This window comes from Boleophthalmus pectinirostris, unplaced genomic scaffold, assembly GCF_026225935.1.
Source record: "Boleophthalmus pectinirostris isolate CB_2022bp ecotype Guang Dong unplaced genomic scaffold, ASM2622593v1 HiC_scaffold_16, whole genome shotgun sequence".
Lineage (NCBI taxonomy): Eukaryota > Metazoa > Chordata > Actinopteri > Gobiiformes > Gobiidae > Boleophthalmus > Boleophthalmus pectinirostris.
In genome coordinates this window covers 7,564,274-7,581,579 of record NW_026571095.1, presented here as the reverse complement: position 1 = coordinate 7,581,579, position 17,306 = coordinate 7,564,274, and the positions used below count along the sequence as shown (strand labels likewise).

Sequence of the window (17,306 nt, the reverse complement as noted above, 5' to 3'; positions counted from 1 at the left end):
TGTGTTAGCTGTTAAAACCTCATAGAAGTAAAATACCCCCTCTTTAATGTTTCTGTTTTGTTTTGTACAGGAGCAGAGGTGGCCCACTCTTCATATCTGAAGTGAATCAAGTGAATTCAGAAACTACAGATTTAAGGCTACAGACTTTCCCAAAAACATACAACCATCAAGTCTTCTCACCGCAGCCAAGTACGTATCCTCCACACCACTGTTATGTAACTGGATCTTTACTGTGGCACAGTTGGTTGAGCGATTGCCCACTAACTCAAAGGTTGGTGGTTCAATCCTTCAACTCCTTCAAGTGTATTATATGCTCGGGCGAGACAAGATGTTGCGACATGTTTTAAAATTTGACAACGCCACGATCTCAGTGGGCAGGGGCCATTATTATTATTTTTGAGAGATTTCAAAGTTCAAACGTTCAAAGTTAGCCTTACTGTCAATTTCTTCACATGTACTTAACATACAAATACATTTCTCTCTATCCCATGCATAATCAATTATTAAATAAATAAATATAAATAAAGGCACACATTTTCTGTTTTTGTAAGAAATATCCAAATGATCATATTAATCTTGTGGCTTTAAGTTCTTCACTGGAAACAATCATGTCTTTGGTGTTAAATAATGGCACCACTTTCTGGAGCTGTTAGGAAAAAAATTATTTCGTTTTTGTTTATGTCTGACAAACAGGACGTTGAAGTTTGTTTCATGTGGACAGGCCCGGTAATTACAGAGATATGAACCATAAACCAGGTCAACAAATCTGCAATCGGACAGTTACACAGCAAATTCCACAGAATTCTGACGTGTCCTCCAGCCCAGTTTAAAGTAAAAAGAGACTGCACCATCTGAGATATCAGATGAACTCAACCTTTGCCTCCAGTGTCTTTGTATTAATAGAGCTGCCTTAGGTTATCTTAGATTTCCCATCTCAGTGACAGCTCCTCACACTGGCTGTGGTAACATGCTCACTCTCAATCTGATTATTCACAGATTTTTGGAGACTATTACAATGAAAAGTAAACAACAAAATCATCAGATTTGTTTCAGATCATGAGCCCTCTGAATGCTCACATCAGACTTTGTGGTGTGCAGGTCATTTAAATCATATTAAAGGTCCAGAAATCTGATAATAATCAGATTAAAATCATTATTAAAATCAAACTCCTCATTAAACTCCTCCTAAATTAAATTAAATATGTGTTTCTTTTTTCAGATTGTATTTATGCAGAGGGGAAGATGGTAGCATCTGCAGAAGAAGGAAGATTTGAACCAAACTGTTTCTTTACAAAACCCTCTGCTCCTCACTCCACTGGTACGACATGAGATCAGTTTATACATTTAGCAATATTACACGTGTTTTGAGATGAGGCGACTGCATTTGATTTTATTGTGTGTCATGACTGCCCTCTAGTGTTAAGTTACAGTAATATTAATAATACATGAGTCTTACACAGTGCTTTTCCAGACACTCACCTTCATAAGAAGCAGAGTGGTTGAAGTGTGGCACCTGGTTTTCCCAGTGGTCTCCCAGACAAAACCAGATCATTATTATATTATTTGTCATGACTTATTTCCCTAAATAAAAACAAAGCCTTAAAGAAACTCCAAAACCTTAGATTAGATTAGTTTAGTTGTTTATTACATAAAAATGCCACCACCATTCTGTGCAACAGTAGATTTGGTAAAAGTAACAGAGTTCAGAGTGTCTGATTTAACAGCCTAACTGATGTTGTCAGGAAGCTGTGGCGCATTATTAGCCCTTTTGGTCAGTGATGACACGAGCCATTCACTCAAAGTATTTCCACCAGGAGGTTTTCTGTCACATTTGATGTAAAACGTCTTTCCTGCGCTATTGTGTTTTAGGTTTTGACCTGCTCCAGGACCTGCAGGGCCAAGCAGGAGGAGGGTTCAGTCCTGATGAGCACTTCTTGTTTCAGAGCGGAGGACTGGACCGCTGCCTCAGTCATCTGTACTCTGTCTATCTGGACTCATGATCCATACCACCACAGAAACACCTACTCAGTCCATCTGGACTCATGATCCATACCACCACAGAAGAACCTACTCAGTCCATCTGGACTCATGATCCATACCACCACAGAAGAACCTACTCAGTCCATCTGGACTCATGATCCATACCACCACAGAAGAACCTACTCAGTCCATCTGGACTCATGATCCATACCACCACAGAAGAACCTACTCAGTCCATCTGGACTCATGATCCATACCACCACACAAGAACACAAGAAACATAAGACTGTACTTCTGCTCATATCGAGCTTTTAGCTTTGAGCCATTACTGATATCCGATATTTGGTGACCAGAAGTAAATTTCCAAAAAGCACATTTAAAACACAAGATTTGTCAAAATGCTTCAATATCTTGATGGTTTAACAAAAAATTCAGAAAGATATTTTAAATTAAGCAATTTAGCAGCAGCAGGGCCACTAAACAACATAAACAACTCGCAAAAATCAATACATTTTATGTTGTATTGGGTAATGGTGAACGTGCCTCAAAAACATACCAGTATTTAGTTCAGTGCTGCCCCCAACTGTCTGTTGGATTAAATAATAATAATAATAAAAAAAAATTAAAAAAAAGAAAGAAATCAAATGGACCAAAAAGACAAGCTAAATATTTTTACTATTGCATTTTTATTTTTTATTTGCAACTAGGTGTTTGGAGCTGTATTTTCTGTTGCTGCAATATTTTATTTTATACTATCTCATACTTTAATTTTTTCAATTTTTTTCTAGCCTATGCAGTTGATCTTATAATACACTTTACTATGCACTCTCTATTTTGCATCTTCGGTGAATAATAATATAATATTACCTTTAAAAGTTTTCAATGTTATTTTGAATGAGAGAAAAGTGTGCCTTGTTTACATGTTTACTGCACTCTTAGTAAAAAAAGAAACAGAAAATGTTTACACTGATTTGTAGCAAGATTTTGTACCAATGAGAATGTTTAATTTTTTTTTAACCAGAATAAATAATTGTTTATATTTCCTTGTTAATCATTCAACATTAACACATTCGTGCAAACAATGGTCTCCTAAAATGTATTTTGAAGTGTGTATCATAGGTTCTGATGATTCTCTCATTTTTACTTGGTGGGATAACAACAAGTATAAATATAAATTATAGTTTTACACAAATAAAGAAGCAGTTTGAGAAGAAAAGTTGAAAAATACATTGAAAATTACAGGACGTGGAGAGTTCTATTTTAGAGAAATCATACTGATGAAGTCACACTTGGTTAGTCATAATTTATACAATAAACGCATTTTCCCCAATATTTTAAACACTATTTCAACAAAATACAGGCGTTTTCTTATATTTTTATTTGTCAGATATTAATTTCTGTGTACATTAGGGGGTTTTGACCCAATGTAAACGCAGCATCTGTGACTTATTAAGACTTTAATCTGGTCTTTATTTTAACACATTTTAACACATTCTGATCAGAAAGAACTGACTTAGCTGGAACTACAACAGGAGAGCTGACCCCGGGCCTTTACTAGGACCAATTGTCGGTTATCATGACATTTTTGGGGGGTGCACATAGGCCAAAATTATATAAATATATATTATAAATATATGTATTATATAAAGGCTATATAACGAATGCCAGAAACGGTCATGTTGGTCAGTATTGGTATTGAACTATATTGATCACAACGCACAGCCAAGCGCAAAGATTACGCAACCTGATCCACCGCTCGCAAACGGCCCCAACAACACACACAACACAACACAACACAACACAACACACCGCTCACACACAGCCCCAACAACACAACACACGTCAACAAAACTACAATAAGAGGTTACGATCACAATATAAACACACAGCATCTGCGCCGCTCCTACAGCGCACAACGGAACAACCGGAGCAGCTCCATCGCACCCACGAGCTCATTTACACACTATTTAATTATTAACACTATAATACTATTTACCTGTGAGGCTCTGTCCTCAGATTTGCCCAAAACTAACGAAAACAAGCCTCTTACCTTCTCCAGAGGATTGATGCAGGGCATAACCTCTATCTGCTGTCCTGTTGGTGTCTCCAATAGGAAAAGATCAACCTGGTCCAAGTCCAGTCAGGTCCGTGACACCAGGTCCGAGAGCCGAATGCACGAGCTGGTTGTAAAACGTCTTAATCTCACTTCCCACTTCAATCTGAAAGTTAGGGCCGGTCCATGTTAGCACTTACACTTAGACTTAAGCCCTCTGCGCGCTACGCCCACTCTACCTTTAGGCCCAGAAACGAGCTGGCAGAGGCAGATAGAGCAGCGAGTGACTGTCCCAACCCCGGCAGCGACTGCCCCGGGTCCCAGCGGCTACAGCCCCGGCTCTGGCAGCGAATGCCCCAGTCCCGGCGCGCTCTCCTCTGTGGAGGTACAGGCTAAAGTTGCTAGCCGCCATTAGCCAGTGTGTGAATCAAAATAAGAGCTGCAGGATTCCACCGCAGCCAATTGCACTCATTTCAGCTTAATGCTTCTTTTCTTGCTTTGCAAAAGGGTGCTGCTGAAGAGAAGACATATTACTCCTTAAAAACTGTTCCTCGAAGGCACTTTGGCTTGAAGTTGAACTCGCCATAAGTCCTAGAGCACACAGCTGTGTTATCCACACATTAGCCTGTAGCAGTAACACGCCGCCACTGGAGAGTTAGGGCGGGACAGAGCGAGCATTTATCACTTGCTTATATTTGCTATCACAGGGTATTCGTGAAGGCCCGGAAGATGTCATGATATGATCCCATAACTCGATGAAATATGATTGGCTAAGACAACTGTAAATATCAAACTCATCCCCACACTGACTTGAAATGCACGGGCCTTCCCTACAGAAAGGCGAAGGCCCTGCAGATGTTTCTTTAGTTCAGTGCCTGCAGGGGGAGTCACTGATTTACCCAGATACCACTGGAAGAAAAATTGTGATTGGTCCATTTCCATTCCATTATATTAACCCTTTGTTTCCCAAGAAATATTAGTTCAAGTTTTTAACAGTGATCTAGAAATTATTACTAGTGTTGTATTTATTACTCACTAAATAAAAATAGTTGAAAAAATATAATAGTAGTACAAAAATTCGTTCAATATTTTTTTTGTATTTCGTATTTTCTTGTATCACCGTGTCACCGTATCACTGTATTGGAAACGATTTGTGTCCAGACACATCATTTCTGTGTCCGCCGTCATCAAAGACTTCCCTATCCACACAGCAACGCAAAACCGCCCGAAACGGAAGTCACATGACTAGACTGGCATTGCAACGTCACAAACACTGCATCCGCAACCAAAATGACTCGAAGAGGTACTAGTGTGGATGGGGCCTAAGTCGCACTAACCAAAAAATGCATAATGAAGAATGAAAAATACATACAAGTCGCACTGGACTATAAGTTGCACTTTTTGGGGGAAATTTATTTTATAAAATCAGAGACCAGGAACCGGCATTTCATGTTGAAAGTCAAGTTCTAGTAATAACAATAGAAGAGAGAACAACAGACTGGTAACGTGACATATGAACAGTTCTTCAGATAAACTATAACATAAACAACAGAACAGAACAAGTTTAACAAACTCTCCATCTCACTCCAAATCACTAAATCCATTCAATTCTTCATCCTTGGTGTCATTTCTGAACAACTCCGTGACCTCTGGAGGTAAACAGAGCGCCTCTTCCTCTTCTGTGTAGCTGTCGTCAGACTCAGAATCAGTTCCAGTTACAATTATTGTGGTCATTCTGAATCCCAATAGGATGGTTTCGTTGTCACTGAAGTCCAGACTTTGTCCATCCATCCAGTGACTTCAGGAAAGTTGCATGGTGCACTCTCCCGGTTGTCATATTTTGCTACTTGCAGTTTGTAATCTGCAAAATATGATAATCTTTTTGGGGGCATTTGTATTCGGTCTTCTCAGTTATCTTTATAAATTAGTTTAAATGTTACATTTTCTGTGGTACAGAAGTAACGGTGTGATCGACTGACATGATACAGACAGGACAGAGGCTCTTTCTGCAGGAGACATGTGCAGTAGAGTGAAGTGACAGTGGTACAGGAGAAACAGGAGCAGCAGATACTCACACACAAGACTAGAACCTCTCACAGCTTCAGTGTGAACATTTTAATATTCAAATCAAACCTGAGTATAAGTTGCAGGAAACACCCAATCATGAAAAAAGCACGACTTATAGACTTAAACATCTGATTCTTCTGATCAATGTTATGTTTTTTCAATGTTGGGTAATATAGGACCTTTAATGCCTACACGTGAACCAAAAACTATTTTTTTCTGCTTCAGCTAATCAGTGGCATTATTAAATCAGGTGCACTAACCTTCCTGGTGAAAAATCTCTAGAGATGTTACATGGTATGGCATTAAACTTATCATGGAGAAAAGCAGACTGTGATGCCACCAAGTCAAGTAATAGGTCAGATCTGTGGAGAGGTGACTGCGTACAGTACACTCTTAAAATTGATGTGTTAAATTTTCAAAAATTAAAAAAAAAATATTGAAAACATCTGTAAAAGATTTTTCAGTTTACACAAGAGCTACATATTCTTGTGCTGACCTATTGTCCAATCACGTTACACTTCCAGTGCTACACATTTTTTGTTAAACTCAACACTCAATCAAATTGCAGTGCAGTTGTTGCCCAAATTCTCTCCAGTAGCATGTGGTCATTTTGACCCACCAAGAAGAAAAGAGCAGTTTGGTGCACTGTAAGAGGTACGATCTCTACAACTTTATTAATATTTCACATTCACATTCATGCTCTTTGCTCTGCTCTCTTCATGTGAATGAACAGTTATTGTATTCATATTGATGTTGGTCTTATCTGATCAACTGTCTCTTGTTAAGATCACTAAACTCATGTCAGTGTTTGTGTGAATAAGTATAGAAATGAAGAACTATAATGAATAACACACAAGTTGAAAGTGTAAGGTAGCTTTCTCAAACTTTACTCACTATGCAAAGTAACAGTGAGAAATGTGCTCAAGAACAGTCGTGATGATAACAGTACATTTGAGAAACAAAGTAGGTGACACATTGTTATCAGTTTTAAAGTGTTTTATGAAGCTGCTCAGTTTGAGCAGAGAGTATGTTGCACTTTGTGTCAGTTTTTGTTGAATGTGAATAGGCCCAGCAATTACAAAAATATGGACAAGGTCCACATGCAGTGGCCAGTGTAGCACACCTCAAAGAAAAACAGCTCGCAGTCAATCAGCATTCTCCTTCAAAACAAATTACAGACTTCAAAAAGTTTTGTTCTGTTTTAAGAACATATTTTTTAACAATGCACAAGTGCCAACATGAAACAGCAACTAATGTAGGAAAAACAATTTATAACTAACAACTAAATTAAACCTGATTAAGGCACTGAGGGAGCAGAGGGCACACAGGAGCAGAGTGGGAATGGGATAGAGATATGTAATGTCATTGCACTTATTATAACTGTTTGTTGATAGATTGCATTGCTTAAACTAAACTATAAACCAGGTCAACACATTTGCAGTCTGACAGTTAATCAGCAAATTCAGATTCTACCATACATACAATTCTGTCCTGTCCTCCAGCTCAGGTTAAAACAAGTGCAATCAGAGAGAGCAACCTGGTCCCCCATGAGACATCGGTGGGGTCAGTTCATCACCGCAGAAGCATCTTATGAGGAGCCCAGCCCATATTTCGTGATCGTTATATCCACAATGCAATGTGTGTATCTGTACAGGCCCATGAATATTTGTGTGATATTAGTCACACATGAGAATGTCTGTGTTTACTAGCATGTCTGAGATTTTGAGACCACTCCCGTTGCTCTTATCCTTTATAATGGCATGACCTTTCAATTGACCCATGTGACCTCAAATGACCTCAGATTGTCACCAAACTTTTTTTGCGGCATCGGGCATGGGGACTTGACCCACGTATCAAATTTGGTGACAATCAGTCCATAAATGGTGAAATTATCACAGGTGGACAGACACACAGACACACACACACAGGGTGAATACAAAACCTGGTCAACCCTTCGGGGACCAGGTAACTACAGTGATTATTCACCAATATCTGTTGTCACACCATCATTTGAATGTGTGATAGCAGCGGGTGTGTGACTATAGCCTATGTTTCCTGTCTAAATCTCTTCATTTGTCTATGACGTGAGTTTCCTATTTAAATATTTTTATGTGGTCAGAACATTACGCTCCTCACCATGTGCCCTTCTCTGTGAAAACAAAAACAAACAAACAGAGAATCAAAATCAAATCAAAAATATACTTTTAGTGCTTTGGCTTCATCGACTGTTTCCAAATGACCTTACACTGAAATATTGTCTCTCTCTCTGTAGCTGCTGCTGTGAGCCTCGTCATTTTGATCTTAAATGTTCATACTAATCTGCTCTACATCATCTTGGTGTTTTTATTTGGCTATTTTGTCTTTAAATAAATTCCTACCCCAAATATGGAACTCTGTTCCAAATTCAACCCTATAACTGCTTGTGAGCTTCATTTGACTCTTGCCAAATGCTCTGGGTGACGTTTATAACAGAGTCCATTTTGTTGTGTCTAGTGTCTGTTTCTGTCTATGTTCATGTGCTGTGTACAAAAACACAGTACATCAACTGTGTGGCACGATGTGTACAAGCAATGTGAAAATACCTCTCAGTTATAGTTACAGTAAATCAAAGAAGTTGCAGGTTGCATATAATGTGTTTAGGACTCTCCTCGAGGACTCGAAATTACATAATTAAATGGTTAATAATGCCGCAGCAGTACAACTCAGAATTCTGGGGGCGCTGGAGGAACTACTTTTATGGACTGTAGATTATTATTACAGTGTGTTTATCCTGTTCTATGGACCCTGAAATGAAGCTTGACTGACTGATTGATGAGTCTGTATGTGAGTCTATGACAATGTAGTTTCCACCTTGGAGATGAAGAACACATCTATCTAAATGTCTGTCTCTCTATGATTGGATTTGTGTCAACTAATCATCCAGCCCTACAACCCAACATCTGCCTCCTGCATCCCCTATGGACCAAAGCACCAAACAGCTAAACAATAGACTACTCACACCTCAAATCATTGTCTGTTTAATCAGTTAAGAGGAATAAAAGTGATACTTCCAATGAGAACATTTTATGAGTATCTTTATCTCTTTATCTCTGTATCCAGGGGTTGATGCTCCATTCCACTTTATAGATGTGGTAACCTGAAGCTCTGAGCGCCTCCACTAGCTACAAAATAAAACCAAGATTAAAAACTATAAGAGAAAAATACTTTTATTTTGAAGGGCAGATTCATTTTACCTTCTGCAGGATCTGGATGTGGAGAGTTGGATTTTCCAGGTTTGGACTGCTCTGAAGAGTCACTTTGACTTTGTTCATCAGTTCTTTATATGCTGAAATAATAATAATAATGTTAATGGCATATAAAGAGACATATTGATACTTTGCAGCTGATGTCATCAACGTTGCCTGGCAGAGTGCTAACTCTAAGCACTGCTCTGTCTAGGTAGGTTAGACTTAAATCTGAACATTTGTTTGAAGTGAGCTGATCTGTGCCGTTAAACAAGTCTTTCACACATAAAACCAGTCAGCAGTTTTTCAGTTAGTCATGCTCACCTTTTTTGTTGGAAATCAAACACCTAAACACACCATAGAGATATATGTAGAACACCCCAAATGTGATGTCACTGCAAAGTATCAATTACAGCATTTTGAAGAGAAAGCATTTGCTTATTAAAATGATGTTGTGTTATAGTAAAATAGTACATTTTGTGCATTAAAGATGACATTGGTCATCATTTACTAACATTGCAGTGAAAAGGGTGAATACATGTGTGTATATTTTTGCATTGCACTTTGAATTACTTTGTGTGTAGTTTGGATTACTTTGTGTACGAATTGTGATATACAAATAAACTTGCCTTGCCTTATGGCATAGGGTGCATAGTATTTATCAACATGTGCACAGAGCTCCGATTCTGCCGTACGCATGAGGGGTAAATGTGGTGGAGACAACCAGCGTCATTTGAACAAAATGCCCCAAATATGAATGTTTCAAGTGGCCTCACCCCAGAATTTACTGTATAATGGTGTGGAACACTAGCCAGGCTGGGGCCACCTAGTGCCTCCGCTCAATTTCATTTCTCTTCAGCAACTAGGTCAGGAATCAGAATACACTAGACGGTTTACAAGAACCCTGGAATTTGTAGACAGCACACCGTCCAATCAGCAAAGAGCTGTGAAGCCATGACATCAAACTCAAGCGCCTGTCTGGGTCCCTTTTGTGGTTCAGCACAACAGTAAACAAAGTGGTCGAGATGGATGTAGACAAAGCCATACATTCTGTGTTGGCAACGATTCCCGAAATCAAGGATTTAAAACCAGAAGAAAGAGAATGTTTGGTGAATTTTATCAAGGGGAAAGACGTTATTGCCCTTCTTCCTACAGGATTTGGGAAAAGCTTAATATACCAGTTAGTCCCATTAGTGGCGCATTACATATGTCACAACCAAATAGCAGCGATTGATCAAATAAAAAACAAAACAAAAAAAACAGCGCCTACCGTCAAGTGAACAAATGTTAATGTTGCGAGGCCAGACGGTTTCCACTGGCCCCGCTAGTCTGTTCAGCCAGTGAAACCGGCTGATCAGGCTAGCGGAATATAGCAAAATGCTGCATTTATCTGATGAGGAAATCATAAAGAATTACACGAGTGGGGGCAGCAGGGGGAGAGAGGCTGTGGGGCGTCTGTCATCTCATTTTTATTTGGAAAGATTTTGTATTATTTGGAGATCATAGACGAGCCTAAATGTTTTAAATGTAAAGCACAGGCTTCCATATAATATCAAATATACTAACTGTAGATTGTGCAGAGTCTAGTCTCAGGTCTGATCTGATTCTCGTCTGGTTCCTGTTTTGTCCAGTTCATTAAATATACTAAGTTCCACATTCCAAGACCAGACTGTGAAAAGTCAAGATTTTCAACAATGATGCTGAACGGTTAGAAAAGTTAATTAAACAATTAAAGTTTTGGACATTTGATTTTTCACAAGTTCAGCCCAAATACTACACATGAAATCAACACAATCTGATCCCTCCAAACATCCTGGATCTTATTCTTTGCTCTTAATTCATTTCATAATGTTTTACAGAAGTATTGGATCAGGACTCGGTATTGGCAGATACTCAAAATCAAAGGAGTCGAACTCGGACTCTGGGGCAAAAAAATGTGATTGGGACATCCCTACTTTGCATAATATGTCTTTCTTGCTTCTTTAAAACATTAATGAATAAGGCCCATGTTTTTAATTGTTGCTGAGATAACTGAAATCAACTCTCTAATGTGGAAGACCTGCAAGACCAAGGCTTCCAAAGCAATATTCTTAAGGTTTATCTGTTAGTACATGCAGAGTGTAGACTACTGGTTTTAAATATATGACAACAGCATAATATTTTGTTTAACCTCAAACAGGAGAAATGTTGTATTGGAAGTTACCTTTGTGGCAGATGAAGGGGTTGAGATTTTCACATACGTCCGTTTTCCACTGATGAGTTGTTTCCTCCTCCGTCACACAGAATTGAGTGCCGTTTCCAGTAGGTTTTCCTCCCTGCCAGTTGTTGACTGTGAGTAAGGACCCATTTGCCCACACCCAGGCCTGTCGGCTGAGTCCAATCCAGGTATTAACAGAAGGTCTGGACTGCACGACTTTATCATATGTTGCAGAGTCCTCAATCATCGCCAGGTCTGTGTAATACTGACGACAGTACGCTAAAGCAGCAGACCATATCCGAAGGGTGGCATCGTATATGTAGGTGACTCCTGATTCAGTGTCTGAAACAAATAAACAGTGCAGACAGAGTAACTTCATAAAGTAGCTCAAAATGAAAGGTTTACTCACTGTTCATACAGACACAGGCCTGTCGGTCAGAACATCTGACATCGCGCCATCCACCAAATGTATGCAACACAACACAAAGTTCAACTGCATTATAGTTATTGGGTTCACTAGTCTGAAATATCTGGTAGCCTGTTCTGCTCGGTTTTCCTGTCGCTGTCCAGATCCATGAGTTACTGGCGTTCCCCATCTGTGTTTTCCAGTTGCTCGTATCATCTGACAGGCCGATCCAAGAGTAGGCACTGCTGAAGGGCTGGGGTTTGGACAACAGCTGGATGTCCTCCATGCTGTCGAAAATGGCGAGTTCTTCATAGTTTTCTCTGCAGTACGTTTGAGCGTCGTGCCATGTTTTCGGAATGTCGATGTAGTAGTACTTCCTCATGGGATACAGCTGACCAGAGCCTGAACATGTAAACATACGTTTTCATTTATGATGCATAGATTTTCAAAAATTCAAAACTGGAACACACCTGGGTTGGGGTGGTTGGTGTAAATAAAACTGAAAAGAGTACACAACATTGTCCATTCTCAACTCTCTTGTGGGTTAATTTATAATCTTCTAAAGTGACTTCTGTCTGTGGATTTATTTTGCCCTATGGTCACTGTCAAGCACAGTTTTCTATATTTATTTTTGTAATATATTCCTGTCTTTACTGATGGTGGGTATTGGTCAAATGGGAAATTTCTTGTATAAAACCTGGAAAAGTCAATGGTTTTGTATAAATCTGCTGGGACACGGCTCAAAACTGGGACTATCCAAGGTTAATGGGAACATTTGGTCACTCACTGCATTGACAGCAATCTATTACGAACACAGCTGCTTTGGGGACTGACGGAAACGAAATCTACAACATTCTAGAATTTGCCAAAACATCAGACATTTTATAACAAAGGACAAGGATCTTACCAAAAAGAAGTAGCAGCAGGAAAACACAACCCATTTTCAGACCTGCAACATCACAGAAATCATGTCACTCATACATGTTATTTAAACTTTGGTACATATAAAGGTGCACTGTGTAACTAGTTTGGTGGAGAGTCTGCCACCTTTTCTCCATGGAGACAAGATATTACTGTTTTGTAATAAAATAAAGCCGCAGTGTAACTTTTGAAATCATGTTGAAAGTAAACCAAACGTATTTACAGATATGTTTTAGCACATTTCTGACTGACATTTTCTTTTTGTAAGTAGCTCAAATAGAGAGCTCATCCTCAGATCTGAAGGTTTTTAAAACATCACTGGTAGAGTGATCAGATCCACTGACCCACAGGTTGGCGGTGCGATACCAGCTCCCACAGATGATTACTGTTTTGGTGCCTTGGGCAAGACATTACCCAGATACTAAATTTAATTAAAACTAGTATTGTAGTTCCATTTACCATTTCAGTATTACTCACAATTAACAGCATGTGTGTAATAGTATAGAAAAGAACTTACTATGACTAATGAACAGATGAAATTTTGTAACTCACCAATACAACTGATAACCTAGTGTCTGCAGTTTGCCCTGTGTCCTTTTTTTTGTCACTGCCTAAATAGAGAAAAATTTTCATATGCAAAGTAAACAAATGAAAGGTGCAGTGTGTAATGGAGGAGCTCAAGGCCTGTGGCTGTAACAGGTTTTTTATTATGCAAAATTGAGCTTTGTGAGCTTTAAGCCACATTAGAATGTTGTTACCTCATCAAAAACATGAGACTGCCATCGACATGCTTTGCCTGAGTGAGATTTAGGCACCATGGGGTTGTAAGATTGGACGCCAGGGCTCTTTCTCAGATGGAAATGCATCTGCAACAACACAGACCTTAATTATTTGAGGTTGAGAGGTTGGACTCCTGTTGGACAAGCTTGGAAGGTTTATAGTTAAGTGAACGCGATGCAGTTTACGGCAAGACCCTAACTATTTCTAAAACCTGTTAAAACACCAGGAATTAGAGAGATTTTGACTGGCAAATTGTACCATTGATATCTGCCCTGTCCTCCACCTCCATGTTAAAGACTTATTTCAACTATTAACAATTATGCTTGATTGGCACCACTGTCAGAAAAGAGTTAATATGCTTTGTTTTTTTGTTTTTTGTGAATATGTGCAGTAATTTGAGATAATGACAATAAACCAGATCAATAAATTTACAATCTGAGAGTTAAACTGCAGATTTCACCACAGAATTCTGACCTGTGATTCATGTGAACTTGAATCAATCTGTAGGAATTCTTGAATACTGAGCTGTTGCCTAACAGGTTGTGTTATCAATGTCATTTTTCACTCCACCAACTGAATGAGCAAAGACTCCAGACTCCAGTGGTTGTGTGCATATTCTCAAAGCTGTTTCCTGTCTAAATCCTTCATTTGTCTAAACTGGGAATAAAACGAGACTACAGACCACCTGGAACATGCATCTCTATGGTGTTTTCATACATAAACACAGGTCTAGTAGGAAAGATTATAGACAGATAGACAGTGCATCTGAAAAAGTTAAATGTGTTCCTTTCCTTATCCTTGAATGAGACATGCGTCATCGTCCGCCATGACAAGTACCATCCAAATTGATCAGTGAAGTTAAGATCCCCCCCCCCCAAACTTTATTCATTTAATCTACACGATTCATGTTAATTTGATGTTTTAGCTTCAAAATGTTGACAGATTTTTATGCCTGTCCAGCCCTGAATAGGATTACAAAAAAGATTTGATCATGAACCTGTTTGAGATGGAACTGAAAGTGAGACCTCTGTCCACCCTGCTCCAAAAGAACTCCTTTAAAACACAAACAAACAGAAAATCAACCACAATTTAAGCTTGCAATAAAACTCAAATACAATAGCCTGTTTTTAGTTTATTCAAGTATGAGTTTAAACCATGTAAATTAGCTCGACATTCTACTAAACACTTAGAAAATACTGCAACTGCAACTTTATTTATAACACACTTTAAAATCTACACAGGTTGACCAAAGTGGTACAGAACATAATTAAAAAAACAAAAAAAACAAAACAATAAACCAACATATGAATAAAAACTGAATCTAATAAAAACAATCTAATAAAATGTCAGTAACTCAAACTGCGTCAAAGGCCAAAGTGAACAAGTGCATTTTAAGAAGAGATTTAAAAACAGACACAGAAGAGGCCTGTCTAATGTACAGAGGCAGCTCATTCCACTGTTTTGGTGCAGCCACCGCAAAGACTCTGCATAATATTATCTAATCTAATATTAGATCACTCATGGGCATATATAATAATTAAAGGTAAAGGAAGTAATTTAGATTAAAATGTTGAGAGGTTAGATAAAAGCCATAAAGCCATATTGCCCTACAAACGCAAAAGAGTCTCCAGAGTGTGAAACTGAGAAAAATGACTTCAAAGTTTCGGTTTTGTCCAGACAAAAGAATAATAGATTTGCCCTTTGACCCTTATTTGTCAGTTCCTGTTCTCTGCCTTTGTATCATGAGCCAAAAATAAGGAGTCGTGCAAAGACAAAAGGCAGAAACTCACATGATCATTATTATTTGCTTGATTTTTTCCCCAGACTTCCATCCATTATAAGAAAAACACCTCACCAAGGTCGAGTCATCATGGTGTTTGTTTGAAATGATCTAGAAGAGTTTTGGATTTCCTGTTTACTGTAGGTGCTGATCAGGATCGTGCGGTGACACTTACACAGTTAAAGCAGCTGAATTTATCTTTAAATAGTTTAATGAATAAAGTTTTATAAATAAAACTGATCTAAATGCTACAGTCATGTAAAAAGTAACTATACTATGAGTAGAAAGTTTCATGTGTAATGTGTACTTTTACTAATTACACATTTGGGAGCATTACTTGCAGTTGAGTACATTTTTAACCTTGCAACTGTACTTCTACACGAAAAGATTTTTTTCCGGTTCTCTTTCCACCACTGATGCTTGGGAACAATAAAGTCAAAGGGCCCGACCTTGCCCCCAATCTTAGTGGCATTGTTAACGAGGGGACGTGTCCAGGACAGACTGTACTTCACTGCTGGTGGCTGGAGTAGGACGATACATGTACATATATGGCGACAGCATCTGAACCAATCTGTGCCCGCTGTAGCATTTAAAAGTACTGCCGTGTGGGTAAAGTCTGTAATCTTTGCCTCATTACAGGCAGCAAAAAGGAGAGTGGGGAAAAGTTATATAAGAGTACAATAAACCAGCTCTGGGGCCCCACAATGCAAGTACACACCAGTAGAGGCACCAGGAATATACAATTTTGGATGTGCCATGACAGAACTGGTTGCGTTTGTGTTCTGAACACTACACGTGCACATGCGCCCCTCTCATGCACGCGCACCGATGTAAACCTGTCCACTCCCACCTGTCACTGCAGTCCACTCCCGCGTCTCTCACCTGAGGTTCAAGTGTCCACTGCTGCTACTGCTGACTGCTCATATTCTCCTCTCACGGGTGTCCACTGCATTTGGTCTCACAGAGGTGGAAGTCTCACAGATTATGGAATACGTTTATTGTCATATAAATGTTTCTGATGTTACCGCTTTGCGCACAGACATGGATTAAACCAGTAACACATTCGGAGGGGGGCTGCACGATTTGCATTTGCCCTGCACAACCAACACACCTGTCAGAGTCTGGCCTCTCCACGGCTCCATGCGCAGTTATCTCTGGTTCTGATGTTCGCCTACTTATTGGGGACTAACTTTATAAACTAAGCAAAGTGCCACAAATATGATAAATGAATAAATGCTGAGTGCTGAGTAGTAGCTCAGTTCTACTCACACATCCCACAGCACTAGTATAAGGAGGGTGAGTAGTTTTGGTGGCATCCCCCTGACCATCACAGGTTGTCCCTATGGCTGGATAACAGAACTTCCGCCCAGAAGACATCTCTGTATTTTCTGTTCAAATGGACTCTTCTTCTGATTCCAGGGCCTACAAAATAGACCTATCTGGACCAGGCCCAGACCTAAACCTGCTCCCAGCCATTGGTCTCTGAAAAGTGACCACTCCAAAGAGTTTCCTCTAGACTTTAGAGAAGCTCCTCCTGAAGGCTTTCTTAATCCAGAGCCCTGGACAGGAATCAGGATCACAGGGGATTTACAAATTGTACAGATTGTACAAAGGTCTCAGAGAATCAGATGTTTTGAAACAGTACTGCCCTGAAAACATCAGAGTGAAACAGCTGTACATACAGTATATAGTGGATTTCATTTATTTCAATTTAAAGTACTTTTAAGACTCCTTCTGAAATATTTCTCCAGCAGCACCCATTGTCTTTAGACCTCAGCAGATCTAAGACTAAACTCATTCTCCAGCAGACCTGATGAGTCTAAATGGGTCTTTTGAGTTCAAAGGAAAACATGAGCTTTTAAAACAGCTTTTACAGAGGTCATTCTTTCACTGTGTTG

At 39.2% G+C, this 17,306-nt stretch overlaps 1 protein-coding gene and 1 pseudogene across 1 annotated transcript; one reads left to right on the top strand and one right to left on the bottom strand.

Annotated features, from left to right (window-relative positions):
- The window catches only part of LOC110157818 (zinc finger protein GLIS3-like), a 54,871-nt pseudogene extending 51,876 nt beyond the window's left edge, over positions 1-2,995 (top strand).
- Positions 2,996-9,183: 6,188 nt separating this feature from the next.
- Positions 9,184-11,980, bottom strand: LOC110157817 (L-selectin-like). The gene is made up of 4 exons (XM_020922209.2): positions 11,971-11,980; positions 11,528-11,863; positions 9,334-9,425; positions 9,184-9,261 (listed from the first exon to the last, which is right to left on the bottom strand). Exons 1-4 carry the CDS (start codon positions 11,978-11,980, stop codon positions 9,184-9,186), a joined length of 516 nt encoding a protein of 171 aa, XP_020777868.1.
- Positions 11,981-17,306: the final 5,326 nt, after the last annotated feature.

Bases quoted from the DNA above. Each gene is read 5' to 3' on its own strand.
- LOC110157817 (XM_020922209.2), bottom strand. The intron at 9,426-11,527 runs GTAACTTCCAAT...TTATTATTTCAG, and splicing joins CCCCTTCATCTGCCACAAAG to CATATAAAGAACTGATGAAC. The intron at 9,262-9,333 runs GTAAAATGAATC...TTTATTTTGTAG, and splicing joins ACATCCAGATCCTGCAGAAG to CTAGTGGAGGCGCTCAGAGC.